This window comes from Herpailurus yagouaroundi, unplaced genomic scaffold (genome assembly GCF_014898765.1).
Source record: "Herpailurus yagouaroundi ecotype Mexico unplaced genomic scaffold, PumYag 141, whole genome shotgun sequence".
Lineage (NCBI taxonomy): Eukaryota > Metazoa > Chordata > Mammalia > Carnivora > Felidae > Herpailurus > Herpailurus yagouaroundi.
This window is the reverse complement of record NW_024412396.1, coordinates 35,913,682-35,937,420: the sequence shown is the minus strand read 5'-3', so window position 1 is coordinate 35,937,420 and position 23,739 is coordinate 35,913,682. Positions and strand designations below refer to the sequence as shown.

Genomic DNA, 23,739 nt, shown 5'->3' with positions numbered 1-23,739 from the left:
TAATTTAAGAGAAGATATCAGGAATCGTGTAACAATTCTTTATTTTGTTCTTTAAATACTACTACTTCTGACATATACAAGACTAAACCGAATGTATGACAATCTTAGGCAGAATGTCAAAAGAACCTGCTTTTCTTAGTTCTCTTCTTCCATCTCATCAGCAGGTTCCTCCTCCCTCCCCAGTCTCCAACACCCAACTGACACACTTCTCCATTTACACCATTCCCTTGGTGATTTATCCAGTCCCTGGCTCCACGTACCATCTTTCTGCCTTCAATTCTCATATTTATATCTCCAACCCAGGCAACCCTCTTAAATAGCAGACTCACGTACCCAATTACTTTTTGAACATATCCTCTTACATGTTCAAAAGATTGCTCAAAATTATATGTCTGAAATTAAACCATGATTCTTCCTTTCAACAGACTTCTTCCATAGTCTTCCTCATCTCATCAAACAGTGACTTCTTCCCTCCTTCAGTTGCTCAGGCCAGTAGCTTGGAATTATTGTTTCTTTCTTTCCTCTGCACTTCACATCCACTCTATCAGCAAATCCAGATGGGTTCCCCCTTCGAACTACTACAGAATATGACTACTTTTCACCACCTCTTCTACTATCACCTTATATCAAACCATCAACACCTCTCATCCAAGTGACTAGGATCTAACTGGTTTCTCTGTGCTCATCTTTTCCCTCAAATCCTCTATTCTTAACCCATTAGCCAGAAGGATCCCTTTAAAATTTTTTTAAATGTTTATTATTTGAGAGAGACAGAGAGAGACAGAGAGAGACAGAGACAGAGAGAGACAGAGAGCAAGCAGGGAAGGGGCAGGGAGAGAGAGGGAGACACAAAATCGGAAGCAGGCTCCAGGCTCCAGGCTCTGAGCTGCCAGCACAGAGCCCAACACGGGGCTCAAACCCACAGACCGTGAGATCATGACCTGAGCTGAATGAAGTTGGCCGCCTCACCAACTGAGCCACCCAGGCGCCCCCAGAAGGATCCCTATAAAACATAAGTAACATAAGTCATTTTGTCTCTCCTCTGCTCAAATTTTTCCAGGGGCTCCGCCTCACTCAAAGTAAAAGCCAAAGTGTTTCTAACATCCTACAGTCTCATCTGATCTCCCCACCCCCCAATTCCTGTCTTCATCTCTTCTCTTCCTCTCACTTACTCAGCTCCACCCACACTAACCTCCTGTTCTTCAAATATGAGAGGCAGGCTCCTGCCTCAAATTCTTTGCATTTGCTGATCCCTGAAAAGCTTGCTCCCTTACTTCCTTCGGTCTCTGACCAAGTGTTGCCTGAGGAATCCTCTCCCAACAATTCTATATACAATAGCCAACACTTCTCCCTCTGCCCCTACCTATAATTCTGTTTCCTTCACCCTTGTTTTATTTTTCTCCATAGCACTTATCACTATCTGACATACTGGTTGTTTTCTTATTTAGTTTCTGAGTATCTGTCTTCTCTCATAAGAGTGTAAGCTCCAAGAAAGCAGAGATTTTGTCTGTTTTGGTCATTCTATATCTCTAGGACCTGAGGTGTGCCTGGAATGTAATAGGTATTAAATATTTGTTAGATAAGTTAATAAGCCAAGTAATTTCATTACCAGCTCACCTTTGAAGAAACTGACTAATGTAGAACTCTGCAGATGATAACAGAAATCTTAAAAAAATATGATTGTCACTGTGAAGTTTTCCCGTTCTTTTTGACTTAATGGTGTTAGAGGAGACATTCTTCCCTGAATCTCCAAAGACTCTGAACCTCTGCTAGTAGACAAGAACTCTAGCCCTTTGCTTGATATTGCAAGACAGTTCACTTTTCAGACTGGGATGGGAGAGAGGATAATCTCAGTTTTGGAAAAAAGAGAGGAGAGAATGGAAGCTAAGAATAAATCCTCAGGCTGGCAAGACAAGAGAAACAAGATAAATGGATAAAGGCATTCTTTATCTATGTTGACATGATGGATGAACCACAAGGAAAGGAGGGGAGGGCCTCATATGGGGACATCCATGTGCATCCACACTCTAGATACTCAAAGCCTGTCTACTGGACGATTAACTGCACAAACGAATGTGGCTCACTGGACTGGAAGGAGAAGAAGAAACATAATCTGGAAAGACTATTAATAAATATGGTGAATTCCTATGCACTCCATTCTGAAATTATAGGTCCTTTGGTGGCATGTGAAAGGAGCCAGCCCCTTTCCTGGGAGGTTCACCATCAGTGGCCGCCTAGGAATGGCTCTCTTCAAGATTTGAGAGATCTCCTAGATTCTGGCAGCGTGCGTAGATATGCTTCTAGAGAGCCCCACATCATCTTAATTACATTAAAGTCTACCTAATTCCAGAATACTACCACCAACCATGGATATTCTCTAATTTTGATGTGCAGTATTCCAAATGAGAGGAGGTTACTTGTTTCATTACTACTTCACTTTGGCCTTATCAACTTTTATGTATATAGCACTAGTTCACTTCTTCTTAACACTCATGATCATTTTTCAGATTTATTTCCTTTAGTTTTACAAATTCTAATGTTTTTCTCTTATTTTGCCTTCTAGTACTGTCAAGAACATTGAGATTCTAGTACTAATATTATGATTTATATATATTCATATGAAATATCCAGCTCCTTGGGACAAAAGTAGAGTTGGTGACAAGAACTGACAAGATATTACTACCTACCATATGTGGACATAGCCAGAAAGAAGCAGTTAATTAAACTTCAGTCACAGATTTCTGATTAAAGATGCACTTACATCTGCCAGTTCCTTGATCTGTTTTGCTGACACATCAAACGTGTCAAGTCTTTGAAGGCTAGGCAAGTGATATAATACATGTGTGGAATAATTACACAGCAGACAAACTGGATTGGTTTTATATTGAGGATCATTCAGACATAAATCCTTTAAGTGACGCAGCCTGGTTAAGTTAGTGAGGTCCTAAAACAACAGCAATGATAATGTTCAATTAATTAATTGCAACTGTCCATTTCTTTTTTTATATACCCATTATATAATCTCTATATAAGAGATTTTAAGTAATTTTAAGTCATCTCTATACCCAACGTGGGGCTTGAACTCATAACCCTGAGATCAACAGTCTCATGATCCACTGATGAAGCCAGCCAGTCATCCCACAACTGACCATTTCTAAAGGGGCCATTTGAACACTTAAGATCACCCATAATTTAATGTAATGCATTTTAATATGTGCTTAAACATTTTAAAGTGATTTAGATGGATAAAATGTTTTTTTTTCCTCTAGTGAAAAACATGTTAACTACATGAAGAATAGATAACAATAGTTAAATAACAGACTCTCTAAACTATGCATTTTAAAAATAAAAGACCAAAGAGTATTTACTAAATCATGTATTCCACCTGGAACCTTGGAGTCAGTCACTTGAGCACATATATTTTTTAAGATAACGTTGCCTCCTCCACGCAGCCCCTTTGCTAACTATTGCCCCTACTGTCCGCAGGTCTCCTGCTTCCTTCACCACCATTTCCCACTCTTACCACCCTAGGAAGGGTGCTTACCATTCTCCTGGACCTCCAGATCTGTTTTTCTCACCAAAGGCTAGGGGACACCTGTTCTATTATATGCACCACTGAATTCCTGATTTTTAGGGCTTTTTGTTTGTTTTCTGTAAATGCCCTTTCTACCAGTTAATGGCAACTAAAACCTAGCTTTCTCCTGAGAGCCCCTTTTTCCTCACATTCAGTGGAGGGGAAGGGATAGATAATGCGCTTCCAGGCCAATGTCTCTCCTGAACATATTTTACACTGAAGTTTAGGTCCTTGTTTACACCTTCCTTTATTTGGTATCTGGTCCCTGCTTAACTCTTCAGTCTTTCCTCTTCTACTGCAGCTTTGACATTTCATGTTTTAGTTGTGCTGAGCAACTTGAAATTTCAGAATGTGCCAGACCCTACCTTATCTTTAGACCTTCATTCGTGCTGCTGCCTTTGAGTGGATTGAACTTCATCCCAGATTTACCTCGTCTTTCCTGGGAGTCTTGTTTCATCCCCCAAGCTTGGGGTAGAGTCTCCTCCTACGAACTCTCTTAGCCACTGGGTTTACTTTTGTTATAGAATTTATCACAACTCTATTACTAATTTCTTATGCACACACAAGTCTATAAGCTAAGAGTCTATATGGGCTTTGGCCCTCAGTCTACAAGGTTAGAATGGTGATTGCATTTTTAAAGTGTTAAAAAAAACTAAGGAAGAATTCACGACAGAGGCCTGGTGTAGAAGGGTACTATGGTGGGGCTTGCCTTCAACAGATGTAATGCTAATTAGTAGATTCAGAATCAGAGTTAAAGGAAATCCAAAGCAAAAACCAGGAGGTACTAGTCCTAAAAATAAAGTACAAATGGAATGAGGAAGTAAGTAGTGAAGTCAGGCTGCTGGAGTCAAGAGTAAGACAGGGTCAGGTAACCAATGTGACTTGGTTCACTGGCTGGCCCTGAGGCTCTTACTGGGCTCACGGCAGAAGTGGGACTAAGCAGAGCTGCTCTGAAATGGAGATTTCTGGACAGAGTTGTGCAAAGAATTATTTGGTCAAATTCTGCAGGAGCAAGGAAGGTAAAGCATTAGACTGTTCCAAGGAGAAAACACGGTCTGATTTCTGGGTGGCTATGTTGCCTTTGACCATCAGTCAGGGCTATGGTGGATAGGAACTTTGAAGTCTTACACAGGAACTTCCCCTAACCCCCACCTACACTCAAAAGTCAGATGACACTGGAGTCTACAAAAGCACAGAATCTCACTAAAAGTTAGGGTTGTGGTAGCTGGTATGGACAGAAAGTGGTGCAGAAATTATTCCATCACCACCAGGATAGTATCTTTTTAGGGTGGGTGGAAAGGTTAGAGATAAAAATTCAAGGTAATAGTGTTTCGAGAACATTCCTAATGTGAGAATAGTAAAAGTTGCTGTGAATCATGTTTCAATGTTTTTCTGAAAAATGGCCATTATTTTAGAGAACTGTTTAAGTTTTATTCCATATAATACATTTTTACAATCCAAATTTGTATCCTCATTTTTTGATGAGATTGAAATAGAATAGGTTAATGTAATTAAAATGGTAGTAATAATAAAATAGCATATCTATTGAGTGCTTACTGTGTGCTAGTCATTATTCTAAAAGCTTTACATTATTATTGTGCTTGCACTTTATATTACCACAGTACAATGCTGCCTGTGGCTTGTGGCAGTGCTAGAAGTGACAGATCTTTCTATGTAGCTATGCTTTTTACCACCACACTTTTCTGGCTTTTCCACTAGCCAGAGTAAGATAAACTTCTACATGGCTTCTTGGTAGGACAATACTTTATCCTCACAGCACTGTGTGCTTATCTTCTTCAGCCTCAACTCATGACTCTCTCCCTCACTCTGTCCCAGCAACAGACTTCTAGTTTCTTGAATTTGCCATGCTCTTTCCACCATTTAGGTCCTTCACACTTTGCCTGGAATGCTCTTTCCCTAAGCACCTCATGTCTCGTTAGTCAGCTTAAAATGACCTCCCACAGGATTCTGAATTTATCTTTCGTAGCTCCCTCTGCTCTCTTCTGCTGATGTTGTTCAAATATACCCCTTGATTTCTTACCTCCATGTCTTCGTGCATAATGTTCTCCTCACCTTAAAATGCTTACCTCCCACTGCATGTATTTTTAATTTTTATTTATTTTTAGTAATCTCTATGCCCAGCATGGGGCTCAAACTCATGACTCCGAGATCAAGAGTCCCTCCCACTGTATTTGTAGAAGATCCTCCTCTAATGCTTACTGAAATTCTGTCAACCCCTTAGTGTTCATATCAATTATTTCCTCTTGACTCTGACCAATAAAATTTTGTTTAAACTTTTTATGTTTTTAAAATTTCTGGTTAAAAAAAATAATAAATAATAAAAAATAAAAAAATAAAAAAAATAAAATTTCTGGTTAAAGTGCTTATAACACTCTGCCTCATTCTTATAGCTTTTTGGCATCTTATATTCTTCTCTGAGTAAAAGAATGTGTATTTTAATAATGATCCATTCAAAATTATTTCTATAGTAAATTTACTCATCTTTCTTCGTTACTGTCTAGAGGAAGTGTTTGAATACGCACTTTCAATTTGACACCGTCAAAATTACAAATGCCATATTTTCAGCCATATTATATCCCATAAACGTTAAGTGTTTTTGTTTTCCTCTCTTCCATTCAAATGCTTTTTGAGATTTTACATGTCAAATACTGTTTTAAGCATTGTGAATACAGTGAACAAAACAGGCAAGCTTCCTGCACTCAGGGAGCTTGTATTCTTTCTAGTCAGGGATGTGGATAAGCACCAAGAAGAAAACACAGGGAGAGTGATAAGAGTGCTTCAGGTTAGGGAGGGAAGTAAGGTTGCTGTTATTTTACCTAAATTGGGCAGGAAAGAGGTCACTAAGAACATAACATCTTAACACAATCCTGAAAGAAATGAGGAGATGAGCCATGAAGATATTTGGGGGAAGAATACCCCAGCAAGTGCAAAGGCCCTAAGGTGACAGTGATAGCTATATTCAAGGACCAGTAAGGAGACCAGAGCAGCTGAAATGGAATAAACAAAAGGGAAACTGGGAGCAGCAGCATCAGAGACACAGTGTGGGAGAAGCAAGAGTGAGTTTTGAGTGGAAGAATTATTTGATCTCACATATTTTTTGAAGGAGCAAGTAGTGAAAGGGTAAACACAAGGGGACCTGTTAGGAGGCTTTCCCCCCCAACCCCAGATGCAGGTTAGAGCTGATGGTGTCTTGAACCAGGTTAGTAGAGATACAGGTGGTAAAAAATGGTCAGACTGGACATATTCTGAATAGAGCCAATAGAATTTGCTGTTGGACTGGATATGGGTTATGAAGAAATAAGAGGAGTAAAAAACCATGACTCTAAGGGTTGTGGCTTAAGTTATTAGGAAAATGGAGATGCCATTTAGAGAGGTAGAGAAAGCTGCAGGAGAAGATGGTTCATTCGAGGGGAAATCAGTTTGAGTTAGGATAGGAGATGTCTATAGTTCTGGGGAGTTATTAGGGAAAGTAGACATAGAGATAGCTGTTAGAGAAAGTAGAAATTTAGTTGTAATAAATGAATAAAAGCTATTTAAAGTCATAAGATATGATGAGATTATTTAGAGAATGAACATAGGTAGCAATGAGAAGAGATCCTGGGCCTAACCTGGAAGAGTCCATTTTTTAGATCCAGGAGAAGAAACACCAGTAAACTGAAGAGGTGCAGCAGAAAGATCAGAGGAAAACAAAGGCAAGTGAATAGTGTTAGATTTAAAAGTGTCAGATCATGGGGCGCCTGGGTGGCGCAGTTGGTTAAGCGTCCGACTTCAGCCAGGTCACGATCTCACGGTCCGTGAGTTCGAGCCCCGCGTCGGGCTCTGGGCTGACGGCTCAGAGCCTGGAGCCTGTTTCCGATTCTGTGTCTCCCTCTCTCTCTGCCCCTCCCCCGTTCATGCTCTGTCTCTCTCTGTCCCAAAAATAAATAAACGTTGAAAAAAAAAATTAAAAAAAAAATAATAAAAAAAAATAAAAAAAAAAGTGTCAGATCAGTATGGCTAACTTAATCAGCTGCCTGTAAAATTTCCAAGAGTATTGGGTAGTCCAAAATAATTAAATTGTTCCTTAAAAGGGAACTATTTAGTACATTTTCTGCAATAAGATGGTTCATGATCTAGGTTGGTAAATCAAAGCAGACCGTTCCACTTAAACATACCTTGAAAGAACATATTTGGTTACCAGAAAGGTTTAATCTTTCCAGTTGTTCATTGGGATCAAGACATCGACCTTTAATTTAAAAAACAAGATGAAAGAAAAATCAAATTTCTTATTTTACCTCCTGCTCATATCCTATATTTTTTAGTTATATATGATCATCATGGTTTGCATATAAGTAAGTCTAACAATAACATTGTATAGTTAGTAATAACTGGTTAGTGGGTAATATTTTCACATCCTGTAATCACAGATTTAGAGATGCCTTGCAAACTATCATACAAAAGAGTCTAAAAACGAAATCTAAGAATGTACTTTTCATACTGATAAAAAATTATTGTAGCATTAGCTCATATTCCAAATGAAACACTACATACCAATGCTGCTTATTAGATTTCCAGCAAGGTTGAGGTCATTTAAATTCTTCAAAGTTTGCAAGCCCTAAAAATTTAGACAATATAGAATTTAGAAGAAGTTAGTAAAATACATACTTATAAATGATCTGATCTATCTGGTTGGTTCTCCAAGTGTTCTGAGCACTGGGTACTGTGTACCTCACAAACACAGAAGCTAAGTAGGTGTCTCAGTGAACCCATCTTTGTTTCCCTGGAATATGGAGAGAATTATTGGAGGAGGAGAGAAGGGGGAGGGGAGTGGAGAGGAAAAGATGATGATGAGTAGGAAGAAAAACACATCACACAGAGTGTGTTTATAATCCTTGGCAAGTTACATATAATTTCTCTAAATCTCTATTTTTTTTAACCTTTGAAGAAGAAATAATACCTTACCTCCCAGGCTTGGTGGGAGGAACAAAGAAAACGATGTATATGAAGTTTCTACACATTATAAAATACTGTATACATGTTAGTTTTTCTTAACAATTATTAAACTAGTCACGAATATTCTGGTCCCTAACCATTATATTATTTAGGACATTGTGGTTAAAACTCCACAGGAACAATTGACTTTACATATAAATGACTGAAATTATCTTACCTCAATATTTTTAATTGTATTGTGGTTCAGCCAAAGAACTTCCAATCTGAATAATTTCTCTAAATTTTCTATCTTGGAAATTTTATTAAAATATAAATACAATTTTTCTAAATTTCTACATTCTTGAAGACCTCCAATTTTCTGTTAAAAAAAAAAAGAGACTGAATAGTGTTAACCTCTGTTTTAGAATTAATCCTTTTAATAGAGTAGATTATAAGCACATTTTCTTTTAAAAATCACACTTTATTGAAAAACCTGTAACCAGCAAAATGAACTAAACATTATAAAAGAAAAAAATACAGGGGTGCTTGGGTGGCTCAGTTGATTTTGGCTCAGGTCATGATCCCAGGGTTGTGAGCTAGAGCCCTGCATCAATTGGGCTCCATGCTGAGGATGAAGCCTGCTTAACACTCTCTCCCTCAGCCTGTGAGACCATGATCCGAGCCAAAGTTGGACGCTCAACTGACTGGGCCACCAAAGTGCAGCCTTATGAAGTTTATAATAATTTTCTTAAAAATACCTTTACGTGCAGAATATTCGTTTCACATTTTTAAATATTACAAATAGTGCTATAACAAATAACTTCATGCATACCGTTGTTTTCTGCTGTTGAATTACTTCTCTAGGATAAGATCTTAGAACAAGGGATTTCTGACTCAAAAGGTATGCACCTTCCCTTGACTCATGATACATTCTGCAGTATTGCTTTTCAATACAGATGTTACAATTTTCATACAACCAATACCGACCAAGTGGACCAATTCACTACTAAGCAATACTGGGTATTATTTGATCTGATCTGATTACTAAAAAGTAGAATATGTCTATTATTTCTATGTCTTTATTTCTATTTTCTCCTTTGTAGAAATCTATTTCTGTATTTTACCCATTTATCTGTTTAGTTTGTTTTGTTTTACAGGGTAAAGGGTTTTATTGTAATTCATCATGTATGCCCTGCCCTCATTCATCTGTTTTGATTTATGACTCATGCATGTATTTCAAGGAATTTTTTTTCCCAAAGCCAAAGAATTCAACATAAAATACTTCACATAAGGTTGTGTTTACGCTTACCTCTATGCAGCATTCGGCAATCCAAAGTTCTTTAAGCCATAAACAAGTTTCTAGTCCTGATATTTCCTTTATATCTTGAGCAACAATGGTGAGACTCGTTAGATTAGGAAATAATGATAATCCAACTATACGGGGATACCCTGAGAAAAACATCTCCAGTTCTGAAATATCTGATCCTTCTTGTCCAACCATCTCGTAAGACAAACCATTGCATAAACACTGTTTCAAAAAAGAAATTGGGTTATTACCTATTAAAAGAAAATATTTTTGCCATTAGAAATTATAAATTGCCAATTGCACCAATGCCATTTTTGACTTTTACAAGAAGGAAATTCATACCATGTAATGGTTTTTCTCTGTTCCCAAAGGCCATGGGGTAGACCAGAAAGGAGTATAAGCTCCAGAAAGGAGTATAAAAATGTTCACTTAACATTCTTGCAAATGGAGTTGAAAATAAATTTGGCTTTGACTCACCAGTTCCTTAATTATTTCTTCTTGGGTTGGGTTTTCACATTCAATCATCTTCCATTAAAAATAAAGGTCATAATATATCTGTTAAGGAAAGTGAAAAGTTGAAATAAATTCTAGAGTCATGTCATTCCAAGTTGAAAGGGCTCTTTTAAAAAAATTTTTTTTAATGTTTGTATTTATTTTTGAGACAGAGAGAGACAGAACATGAGCAGGGGAGGGGCAGAGAGAGAGGGAGACACAGAATCCGAAGCAGGCTTCAGGCTCTGAGCTGTCAGCACAGAGCCCGAGGTGGGACTCGAACTCACAGACTGTGAGATCATGACCTGAGCCGAAGTCAGATGTTCAACCGACTGAGCACCCAGGCGCCCCTGAAAGGGATCTTAAAGCTACTGAAGTGAAACCACCCACATGTGGCCTGAAATTTTCACACAGTGTAATACCAAGTATCTGTCTGGGCCCCAAGACTGTCCATTCCATCTCTAAAATTTTGTGTTAGAAAGTTCTTTTTTTATTTTGAATTTAATTCTGTCTGTCCATAACTCCACTCCACTGTTATTCTACCTCCTGGGTTCAAATAAAACAAGTATTTTTCTTCCATACTTGACGAACACAGTCATCTCTCATCTACAACTTTACCTCGCTCCCCAGCTCATGTCTTTTAGTTTTCTCACTAGAGATATCCCTGTTTCTCTCCTTCGAACAGGCTCCAGTTTATCCTTCCTATTACACGGTTGTGTCCCAAACTGAACATAGCTCTCTAAGTGTACTAGGGAAGAAAAGAAACCTCAGGAATTAGTGACATACCTGGCATGGGAATAAATATTTATTAAAATGAATGAGCCAGTGTTTTCATTTTAGATGATATGAACTGCTTAATATCTAACAGCTACAAGAAAATTTAACTCAGTTTTTTTGTAATTTTTAGTCTATCCATTATATTATTCTAGACACATACTGTTTTTAAAATATAGGAGTCTAAGTTTTAATATGACATGACAAAGCAAAAATGTAGATATGATATATATCATGATCCCACTTTTTACACTAATTCCCCCGCAGTTATGCATGTGTGTATGTCTGTGTGTGTATACGTATGTATATGTGTATATGTCTGTGTAAATGTATATGTATGTATATGTATATGTAGTTATGCATGTGTGTATGATTATGTAAGGATAAAACATATAAACATACAAAGTGGTTAACATGAGTTGTTAACATGCAGGTGAAAGCTGCATGCAAGGTAACTAATATTAACAACTGAGTATGCCTATCTTTACATATAATAGGCGTGAGAGGTTGAACGGGGATAGATCTAGGCAAAACTGGAAAAGAAAAAAAAAACTTTTCAGAAGCATGTTTCAAAAGTAAGAATATATAAACTTACTTTCAAAAGTAAGACTATAATAAACCATTTATTCATTCTGTTAGTAGACTTTCGGACTGTCTCCAGTTTGGAGTTAAATGGTGCTTCCCTGAACATTTTTATCATAAGAGACATTAGTGCACATTTAGTCTGAGTTTATACCTAGAGGTGGAATGAGAAAGAAACTATTGTTGTATACAACATGGATGATTCCCACAAGCACAATATTGAGCAAAGGAAGACACACAAACACAGTGAGGTTCATAATATGTGGCTCTGTTCATATAAAATTTGAAAGCAAACCAATCTATGGTTTTAGCAGCAGTCCCAGATAGTGGTTACCTTTCAGGGGTGGGTGACTAGGAGGAGGCAAAGAAGGGCTCTGGAGTGCTGATGAAGATGTGTTTTGTGATCTGCATGCTGATTAAAGGAACACATTCACTTTGAGAAAATAAAATTAGATACCTAAGATTTTGTGTGATATCTATACAGATGTTATACTTAGAACAAAATTTTACTTAAATATGTATTTTAAAAGTATATGTCTACTTTCATTCATTCAATCACAATTATATACATGTACATAAATTTAAATTTTAAGAAAAATGAGTTGGTGACTTGAGTCCATGTATTTACCAACCTTCCCTCCCTAAATCCCACTAAAATGACTAGGGAAATGTGAAAATAAGAAAGGAATGTGTAACAATGCTAGGAAAGGGGCATTGATTGTCAGAGATGTTCAGAAAGGTATTTTGTTGCTGTTATTGTTTTTATTTAAATTCCAATATTGTTAATGTACAGTGATATATTAGTTTCAGGTGCACAACGTAGTACTTCAACACTCTATACATTACACAGTGTTCATCGTGATAAGTGTATTCTTAATCCCTTTGACCTATTTCACCCATAACCCCACCCACCTCCCATCTGGTAATCATCCATTTGTTCTCTCTAGTTAAGAATCTGTTTTGTGGGGCACCTGGATGTCTCAGTTGGTTAAGCATCCAACTCTTGGTTTTGGCTCAGGTCATGATCTCACGGTTTGTGAATTCAAGTCCCCACATTGGGCTCTGTCCTGACAGTGCAGAGCCTGCTTGGGATTCCTTCTCTCCCTCTCTCTCTGCCCCCCCCCCCCCTTGGTTGCTCGCACTCTGTCTCTCTCAAAATAAATAAATAAACAAAAAAACGGAGTCTGTTTTCTGGTCTCTCTCTTTTCCTTTGTTCCTTTGTTTCTTAACTTCCACACGAATGAAATCACATGGCATTTGTCTTTCTCTGACTAGCTATTTCTCTTAGCATTTTATACTCTCTCTATTCATCCATGTTGTTGCAAATGGCAAGATTTTGTTCTTCTCTATGGCGGAAAAAATGTTATATATATATATATATATCTCACCTCTTCTTTATCCATCCTTCCCTTCTATCAGTGCACACTTGGGCTGCTTCCACAGTTTGGCTATTGTAAATAATGTTGCAATAAACACAAGGGTGCATATATCCCTTAAAATTAGTGTTTTCCAATTCTTTGGGTAAATATCCAGTAGTGCAACTACTGTATCACAGTGTAGTTCTATTTTTAATTTTTTGAAAAACCTCCCTACTGTTTTCCACAGTGGCTGCACTGGTTTACATCCCCACCAACACTGCATGAGGATTCCTTTTTTTCTACATCCTCACTGACATTTATTATTTCTTGAGTTTCTGATTTTAGCCATTCTGATAGGTGTGAAGTGATCTCATTGTGGTTTTGATTTACATTTCCCTGATGGTGAGTGATATTGAGCATCTTTTCATGTGCCTTTTGGCCACCTTGTATTTCTTCTTTGGAGAAATGTCTGTTCATGTCTTCTGCCCATTTTTTAATTGGGTTATTTGTGGTTTTTTTGTGTGTTAATATTTTAGATATTAACCCCTTATCAGATATGTCACTAGCAAGTATCTTCTCCCATTCAGTAGGTTCTCTTTTAGTTTTGTTGATTGTTTCTTTTGCTGTGCAGAAGCTTTTTATTTTGATGTAGTCCCAATAGTTTATTTTTGCTTTTGTTTCCCTTGCCTCAGAAGACATATCTAGAAAGATGTTACTATGATCAGTGTCAGAGAAATTACTGCCTGTGCTCTCTTCTAGGATTGTTATGGTTTCAGGTCTCACATTTAGTTTTTTAATCCATTTTGAGTTTATTTTTATGTATGGTGTAAGAAAGTGGTCCAATTTCATTCTTTTGCATGTAGCTGTCCAGTTTTCCCAACACCATTTGTTGAAGAGACTTTTTCCCATTGCATATTCTTGCCTCCTTTGTTGAAGATTGACCATATAATTGTGGGCTTATTCCTGGGGTTTTTATTCTGTTCCATTGATCTATGTGTCTATTTTTGTACCTGTACCATACTGTTTTGATTGCTACAGCTTTGTAATATAGCTTGAAGTCGGAATTGTGATACCTCCAGTTTTGATTTTCTTTTTCAAGGCTGCTTTGGCTATTTGGGGTCTTTTGTAGTTCCATATAAATTTTAGGAATTTTTGTTCTAGTTTTGCAAAAAATGCTGTTGGTATATTGGTAGAGATTGCATTAAATGTGTAGATTGCTTTGGGTAGTATAAGCATTTTAACAATATTTATGGATTTAACAATCCATAAGCATGGAATATCTTTCCATTTCTTTCTGTCATCTTCAATTTATTTCATCAGTGTTTCATAGTTTTCAGAGTACAGGTCTTTCACCTCTTTGGTTAGTTTATTCTTGAGTATTTTATTAGCAAAGGGTCTTTTGAATGAAAATGAAGTAGGTGGCATGAGTCTGAGAGAAAAGCCCATTGGTATAAACCAGCCCAAAATTCAATGTACCAAGGAAAGAAGTTTTATAAAACTATCTGAAAAAATTCCCCAAACTCAGACCAGCAGTGATTGGGAAGATGGTGGCTTTAAGCCATCCAAGAGAACCAAATCAAAGGACTTTGAGATTTATATCAGAGTCTGTATTTGTACTCAGGCTTTGTAAACTGGAGACACAGTCTGACCATGCTGAGTTGAGAAGGGGAGGGGCCCCAGCTAGCATCACAAAGAAAAATAAGAGCCAGAAAATTATTCTAATACACTGGAATCTCTACTAATTCATCACTTATTCATTAACATTTGTGTTGAAGAACTAATATCTACCAGTGAGAAAATGATAGGGGGTGGAGGAAAGAAAAGATTTCTCTAGTAAGGTAGCATCTGGACAAAGAGGTGAAGGAAATGAGGGAGTGTGAGCTATGAGGAAATCTGGGGAAAATGCATCCATGCAGAGGGAAGAACACATGTAAAAAAAAAAAAAAAAGAACAGGATGAAAGAATAGTTGGCATGTTTGCAAAATAGCAAGGAAAATGATATGGCTGGAACACAGCTAGTGAAATAGAGACAGGTAGGATGTGACATCAGAAAGGTATTGCAGGGACAGATCATGTGCTGTCTTGTGATTTGTAGGCCCTTGTGAAGATTTTACATTTTAGTATTATGAGTAAGATGGAAATCTCTATGAGGATTTTGGGGGGGAGAGTAATATGAGCTGTCTTAAGTTTGGGAAAGGATCACCCGCTCTACTCTGTTGAAAATAGACTGTAGGTGTCTACAGTAGAAGCAAGGAGACCAGTTAAGAAACACTTGTAATAACATGAGAGAGAGGATGGTGGTTGTGGTGGGGTGGAGGTAGTGGGGATGGTGAGATGTAGTTAGATGATGGATCCATATTGAAGGTGATACCGATCTTTCCTTGCAACTGTCTCTTTAACCCATTCTTGCCCTCCCCCCCCCGCCCCCATATATTACAGCATAGGCTGCAGGAGCAGCCAGGCAATGGAGCACTTAGCAAGGAATAACTTTGAGAGGATTAGGTACTCTATCAGAGGCCCGTCCATAGATGTGGGCCACAGTCTTCCCTCCCTAGGCTTATTCAGATGCCATATTAAGTAAAGGAGAGCTTTGTACCACCACCCCTTCTCATCAGTAAAGAAATCCTTACATTCTGGTTTAATGTCTGTGAACACTAAAGGAAAGCCTGCCTTCCCACCACCACACAAGGAAAAAGCCTGTCCTCAGTACATCCAAAGTCACCAAATGGCAATTCCAGTTATCTAGTCCATGTCCAAGATGTCTATTCCAAAAGAAATTAACTGTTCCCTTTGTTATTTACTAAATTATCACATATATTTGAGCCTAATTTGGGACTTTCCAATCTGTGTTCTCCCTTAGCTCTACCTATTCCTATAGTAGTATCCTGTTTTAATTACTGTGATTTATATCAATTTCCATCATATTCTTTTTTAAAAATTTCTTGGCTACTTTTTCATTTATTTTTCCAAACAAAATTTACGTTTATTTTGTATTTAGTGTTTAAAAATTCACTTGGGTCTTTGAGATTCCAGTGTAAAGCTTAATTTAAAGAGAACTTCCATCTTTACAGTATTAGTCTTCTATTTATTCAAGGAGACTACTTTTTCTTGATAGAGAAAATACGTATATTTTGGATATCAGCCTTACCTTCCACTTCATCTTATTTTCTTTCATCAATGCCTTCATTTAGAAAAAAATCTGTCCTAATCCAATATTAATTAGCAAAACAAAATTTAATTACAAAGCTTCCAATTCTATAATTTGAATAACTGCACCTGAATTATGAGGAGCCTGAACCTCTCTGTACTTATAAGCCTCCTATGCTTCCTCCAGTCATTAGTAGACCCAAGGCTTCCAGCTGAAGCTTCTGATTTCATCAAGAGTTGTGTCCTGTTGGCCAGCTTGTACCCACTCTCCTCCACTTTGGGGAAGTTCTTTTCAGGGCCTGACCATCTAAGAGACCACAGGTCTCCTCTAGTTCCTTCAGGGAACCGGGAGCCACCAGGAGCTTCTATAACTTTCACCCTTCCGATCTCAGATTGATCCAATCACCTCCCCTCTCCACTGTGAAGTGCTGCTGAAACATTTCATATAACCAGCACGGAGCTGAAGTCACTACAAATGCATGGCCTCTACTTCAGCTGCCTCCGTCTTCAACAACAGACATTTTATATTTTCCTCTTCGACTTCCTCTCCTAGTGACAGTAGGGCTAGACATACAGATGGGGGATTCATGACATAGGGACTATTCTAAACTTCTGCCACTCTTCTCAGGTTCTCCCTCCCACCCCTCCTCTGCAGATGATCTTGTCTCCCGTCTTCGCAGAGAACAGTGATGACATCAGATTTACATTCCTTAAATTTCTTTTCCTCCTAAAAATGTATTTCTTTCCCTTCCTGACTCCTCTCTTAGTGAAAGTATTCTTTCTCTTGTCCAAAATGTGTGTACTGATCCCATCCTCGTCAGTCTCTTTCAGAATACTATTCCATCAAATTTTCCTCCTCCTCATTTATTCCCACCTTTTCTTCTCTGCAGTTTCTTTTCCCTCCATACATGAATGTTAGATCATTCCTGTCTTTAAAAAAAAAAAAAAAAAAAAAAACTCTTCCTATCTTGTATTCTATGAGTAGCTGGGTTTAGATATTTTCGCTGAAAAACTTCTAGATAGAGTAGTCATTAGCAACGCTTCACTACCTCCATTCAGTTCTTAACTCACTACAGTCTGACTGATGATATGTCAGGCCACAACCATTTCTTCTGCCAAGGTCAACAATAATCTTCTAATTGTCAAAGACACTTGCCATGTTTCAGCTCTCAATTTAACTTGACCTTGACATAGTGTTTGTCAATGTTGATGACTCCTTTCTTTAAGATTTCTTCTTTGGTTTGACATTTTCCCTGTGTCTTCTCTCTACTTGTTATATTTTTTTTAATTTTTATTTATTTATTTTGAGACAGAGAGAGAGAGAGAGAGAGAGAGAGAGAGAGAGTGCAGGTAGGGGAAGGGCAGGGAGAGACACGGAGAGAGAGAGAAGCCCAAGCAGGGCGCAAACTCACAAACTGCGAGATCATGACCTGAGCCGAAGTCAGATGCTTAACCGACTGAGCCACCCACTTGCCCCTCTACTTGTTATTTCAAATCTACTTTTCTGATCAATTATTTCCTTCTTGGTGAAAATTACTAATTTTTATCTTCCTTTTTGCTGTGCAACTTCCTTCCTGTGCAAATCCAATTTCCAATATGGAAAGCTACATCTGAATGTGTCACAGGCATCTTAAATTCAGTGCGTTCAAACCTGGAGTCATATTTTCCAGCCAGCTTTCTTCTCCTAGTGTATGCTTTCTCTTGGTAAATTGCACCATCTTTGTAATCATCCATATTAGAACCCTGGGACATATCCTTAACCACTCTTTTAGTCTTTCTTCCATATTCACTTGCTCATTAAATCCTTCTGAATATACGTCTTTTTTTTTTAATTTTTTTTTAACGTTTATTTATTTTTGAGACAGAGAGAGACGGAGCATGAACGGGGGAGGGGCAGAGAGAGAGGGAGACACAGAGTCGGAAGCAGGCTCCAGGCTCTGAGCCATCGGCCCAGAGCCCGAAGTGGGGCTAGAACTCACGGACCGTGAGATCATGACCTGAGCTGAAGTCGGACGCTTAACCGACTGAGCCACCCAGGCGCCCCCTGAATATACCTCTTAAATGTCTATCATTTTCCCCCTCCTCTCCATCATATTTGCCTCTGCGTTAGTTCAGGCCTTTATCACTTCACCTTAATTGGATGCTCTCCTTACAGTCCTACATCCATCCCTCCAATCCACCTTCTACACTACTCTAACAGCCAACCTCCCAAAAGGTAAATCTATTTAGGCTACTCTCCCTGGAAGGTATTCATGGTATCCATGATCTGACCCCTGCCTGCTTGTCAAGCTCATCAACCACAAACTCCCAACACCTCAGAGTCTGGCCACAACTATAGTTCTCTGAATGGGCTGGGGCATTTCTGCATTTTGGCATATGCAGTCTTCCTTTCCTAAAATGCCTTTTTCCCTTGTCTTTATGGCATTCTCCGTACATCCTTAAAAATTTAAATCAAGGGTCTTCTGTATGAAGACTTTAATTCTCTCTGGTAGTATTATAATCATTCTCTTCCTTGTTAAGGCCTGCACACTTTCTATTTATAGCACCTGTCCTACTCTACTGTGATGCTTGCAGGTCCTTCCTCCCTACCAGGTAACATGTTCACCGAAGGCAGGGTCAATGAACCTATCACTGTGCCTGGCACTTGCTTGGTGTTCCATATAAGTTTGTTAAATGATTTGAATTAATTGTCATGCTACAGGGTCCTATATGGTATAACTTGGAATATAATATAATAATATGTAAATATTTGCCATACAAGACCAGAGTATAATAATTAGAGTATAAAGCACCATGTTCTGTCTGCCATGAGAGCTGGGTAGGGTATTATTCTGAAAAATCAAGTTTCTTTTCTACAAACTAGAAGCCCTGTATGGTCAAATTGTGTCCTCCCTTGGGTATAAAGAGATCAGAATCCACCTGTTAGCACTGATGGGCCAAACAAACACCTTTCTGGCTCTAGGTGAGCAGTATCAAATTTGGCCAATAAGCACTTGATCCTCCCAGTTCTGTACCTTAACGTCTGCAGGAAAGGCTGCACAGGTGACTGTGAGCCACCTTCTCTTTTATTCTTCTCTTAACCTTTGCTCTGGTCACCCTGATGGCCTTCAATAAAGACATGGAACTGTCTCATTATTACCATCTCCATTGCACCATTACGGGGGGTCCTTTGACCACAGTGTTTCTTCTCTCCCATCTTCCTCTCCGGGGCGGGCAGAGTGGCAGGAGGGAGAAGCAAAGACCCCCGAAGGCCACAAGGTGAGGCACACTCACCTTATCCCAGAAAGAGGATGGATTCCAGGGCAATCCGAGACAGAGCAGAGTCCACTCCGATTTCCCAATCCCTATCTTGCAACAGCAGGCACGACACCCTCTCTAATCCAGGGTCTGGTGTGTATACGCGACCGGCTGCGGTTGCCTAGGAAACCTGCCCTCCGCCTCCAGCGACCTTGGAGTGGGGAGGGGGACATCAAGGGGTGGGAAAAGCAGCGGCCGAATCCGTTTCTGGATCACGTGGCGGCAACCTCCAGCCAATCAGCAGAGGTAGGGGTCCACCCGGAAGACCCCGCTGGTGCTGCTGGGAAATGGCGGGGAGCTTATTGCTCGCGGGTAGTCATTGTGCCCGCGCGCATGTTTTCGCCTGCTGTCGCAGGATCGGAGGACCGGACCGGAGGCAACGAGTTGTGGGCATGATGGCAGAGACCTAGTCGTGTGGCTTCCTCCAGTCCCGGCTCTCTCCCATTGAAAGCCTTTAACCTTCGGGGCCTGGAAGGCGGGAGCCTTGCCGAACTGGAACCTTAAAAGTCATGTCGCTGTGATGTCATAAGGCGACCAGACAGCCAGGACACGTTCCGATCCCCCCCTCCCGCTCCCGGCCCTGGCGTGGCCTCGGAGCCCCAAGAATGTAGCTGACCACCGCCTAAGCTGCAGAGCGCGGAACGAACAGAATCGAAGGACGGAGCCGGCAAACAAACGCCCTGGTGCCTCTAGAGAGGAGATGGACCCTCCAAGGGTCTTCTTACTGTTCTTGGACCGGCTCTGGAGGGTCCTTTAAATATTCCAAAATGTTCAGGAGGCAAAACATATTTATAAAATAAAGTAGAACTTCAAGAGGGACAGGGAGGAACTTTTTTTTTTTTTAAAGGGTGAGCGGAAGGGCTGAGAAATGAATGCATTCAGTAAAAGGAAAATCAAAGGAACTGTAGCTGTCATTTCATTTTCTAGATCTGCCTGTCCCAGTATGGGAGCCACTAGCCACAGCCACACGTGGCTCTTGAACACTTGAATTGAAGTGTACTATAAAATACACATTGTATTTTGAAGACTCGGTATTATTTTTGATATATCGGGTTAAATAAAAATGCGTTATTAAAATTTTACTTTTTAAAAGAGGCGATTAGAAATTTTTAAATTACACATGCGACTTCTATTATGTTTCTGTTGGACAGCGCTGTTGAATTTTTTGTGGTTCAGTTGGTTTGCATAGAATATTTATGACGTTCAGTTCATGCAAAATAGTGCCTGTAGTGCTCTTTTCCGTCACCAGATGGCCGCCTCATTCAATAGACTAGTTTTAAACTTTCTCAAGAAAAATAGAAGTGCAGATTTTAAAAATGTCTCTTTCCGTTTATAACTATCAACAATTCAACATACTTGTCATGATTCAATTGTTTTTTTCTATATTGTTCACTGTAAACACGAACATGGAAAAAATAGACTAATTTTCCTTGTACATTTCTTATTTCACAGGAATTTGTTTACATTTGTCATTAATTGCTGAATTAAAAATAAATTAATTGAAGTGTTTGTGGCCTAAGGATTTGAAACAAATTCCAGGGAAATCTGATTCAGATCTGTATGTTTAATATTATTTGAAAACCTAGATTAACAATATTAGCTGCCTGAGCAAGTATTCATCTTAGGATGTAAAGACTACATAAGGATAGTTTAGGAATCTAAACTTTTAGATTAAAAATTGGGATCAGAAATCAAGAGGTGAACTTTATACATCAAGCTTCTCATTTTGGGAAATGCAGGTCTTTTGGATAAAGTACAGAGATTATCAAAGTACATTGTTAGAAATCTGTTGTGAATCTCCTGACCAGTAAAAGACTAAGAGAGAGCTAACACACAGTTTTCTTTATGTTATATAAACAAGTAATTTTAAGACTCAAGGATTTGGCCAGTCAGCAACGGAATCAGAGTTCCTGTGTAGCTGTAGGCTAGTAATCATTGGTGATTTGCCAAACTAAAGCCTTTGTCCTGAGCAATTCTTAAAGGAAGAATTGCCTGTTGTTAACATATTCTAGATGGTATTGGGATGGTATTGGATGACAGTTAAAAGCCACAGGAAGAATACGAAACCAGTGATGATCTTGTTAATCTCCTTTTCTCAACTTTAAAGTTTATAACCAGTGATGATCTTGTTAATCTCCTTTTCTCAACTTTAAAGTTTATAATGTGGTTTATGTGTCTGTTCAAGAAACAGTAGAAAATGAGACTGCTAAAACTCCAATGTGTTAAATAAACATTCTAGTGAATTAAGACTTCATTCATCTCTCTATTTATATTCCTAGACAAAGACTAATACATACATATTTAAATCTGTTTACTTATGGGTAAAAGTATCTTGAATCTGAAAATACGTTGTAAACTGGTAGCAAGCTTACTGTACCACTGCCTGATTTAAACAAGAATCATTTCAACAAAATAGAGGTGACTTCTCAAACCTACATGAGAAAATCTTGAGTTGCATGCTAATTGTGAATTAAAACCTTTTGAATTGGTTGTTAAATTTATTTCCCCAAAAGCCCTATCCTTATTGCTGGAGAACCGTGGAGACATCTAATTACAGTTTGGCTTTTTAATGCCTTTAATTCCAGAGAACCAAAAACCTGAAGATTTCAAATGCTAGTTTAATTTAATTTTTGTGTTCTTGTTGGCATTTGATCCTTCTGCAAATTAGTACTTTTCTGTTAATGATGTTATTAGATTATCTGTGAAAATTCCCTGTCCCATGTTTGAATTTGATGTATCATAAAAAAGTGAACGCAGTATAATTTAGGGCTTACTTTGGCAGTGGAGAGATAATTATGTAGTTCCTATAAAGTCATCATCAGAGGCTCTCATTGTTAATATCTGGTAATGAACATATATTATTCAATTAAAAGGAGTTTTCTGAAGTGACATTTTTAATTAGATGAACAGAATGGTATTTCTAAATGGTCTATCTGAAAAAGTTAAATAATCTTTGTCCATGATTTGCTAACATATAATTAATGGACAAGATTTTCTTAAAAGACAGCCCAAATGGAATTGTAAAGGTGTTACTCTGTTGCAGACAACATAACCTTTTCATTTTACTATCCCAGTTATATTTAGCTATAAAGTAGCAACTTGAATAACAGTGAATTTAACCAGGGATGGTAGTCTCACTTAATTCACTAGAGAGCTGAGCAGTTCTTTGTGTGTGAGAACTCTTTCTTTACCTCCTTTCTTTTGAGTCTTTTATTTATACCTCTGGCTCAGAAAGTTGATTACATCCCTCAGGTTATAGCACATTATCATCATTTGTCCATATGAAGCCCTTTCTTTTATCTCCAGTTCCTTCTCCAATCCCACCCCCATCTCAACCACACCCCCCACAATCTAATATTTCTTATAAACCTAGAGTTGTGTATTTCTCTTTGAAAAACAGGCGGTATTGTTTTGTAGGCCTGTATTTTTGATTTATATAAATGGCACTGTGCTATAAATTTTATTGATAAAGAATCAATACTTCAGTTCTATTCAGTACTATTAAGTACTGAATCAATCCATTCAGTACTATTTTATGATCTTTGTTTCTGAATGTTCAGGTAGATTATTGTTTCTATACTCTGAACAGTATCCCGTAATACACATCTACCAAGGTCTACCTTTTGCTTGTTCCCCTATCTTGGGCACCTAGGTTGACTCCAATAAACAACACTGTGTTGAACAGCCTTGTGATTGCTTTCTTACAGACAATTTCTCCAAGACATATGTCAGGAACAAAATTACTGGCCCAAAAGCAAACAGTTTCCTCAATACCTTCTGATAACTTTCCAAAATAGCTGTCTCAGATTCTCCTCCCTCCAACAGTGCTTGACAATTCTTATTCACCTTGCTGGGGAAATATAATTAAAACTCAGATCTCCTGACAACACAAAACACCTCTGCACAAAAGTAGAAGGAAAAGAAAATCAATTTTATTACTGAAAAAATTACACATTAAAGCAGAATATGATGGATGTCACAGACAATCCCCTAAAGAGACTGTAGACAAAAAGAAAACTTACCCTTTGTATAGCAAGCAGATACAACCTATCCCATGCATGTTCTCAAATAATAACTAGTCCTCAAATAAGAGGATTTGACAGCACCATTTGTCACAACTTTGGGATTGACATTCAGTTCATTCTAAGTTCACCTGGTAACTGGGATGACCCTCTGTGTTAGCTAATTGACTTTATCCAAAGGAAAAATGAACTCTTTTTGACATAACGTCTTCATGACAGAAGGTAGTTTGGGAGCAAGGGAAAGTTGGTTTTTAC

General features: G+C 38.4%; 1 protein-coding gene across 7 annotated transcripts in view; it reads right to left on the bottom strand.

Annotated features, from left to right (window-relative positions):
* LRRC9 (leucine rich repeat containing 9) overlaps positions 1-19,551 on the bottom strand; it is a 121,552-nt gene extending 102,001 nt beyond the window's left edge. For 5 of the 7 annotated variants that reach the window (XM_040477294.1, XM_040477290.1, XM_040477292.1 and 2 more), the window contains exons 1-7: positions 19,439-19,551; positions 10,290-10,367; positions 9,816-10,034; positions 8,745-8,885; positions 8,126-8,189; positions 7,750-7,820; positions 2,762-2,944 (exon numbers count right to left, since the gene is read on the bottom strand). In XM_040477294.1, the coding sequence (XP_040333228.1) occupies positions 2,762-2,944; positions 7,750-7,820; positions 8,126-8,189; positions 8,745-8,885; positions 9,816-10,034; positions 10,290-10,337 (726 nt within the window). In that variant the 5' untranslated portion in view covers positions 10,338-10,367; positions 19,439-19,551. Of the gene's footprint in view, positions 1-2,761; positions 2,945-7,749; positions 7,821-8,125; positions 8,190-8,744; positions 8,886-9,815; positions 10,035-10,289; positions 10,368-19,438 lie in introns of those variants that run through there. The other 2 variants (XM_040477293.1, XM_040477297.1) reach the window with 2 other exon arrangements.
* Positions 19,552-23,739: the final 4,188 nt, after the last annotated feature.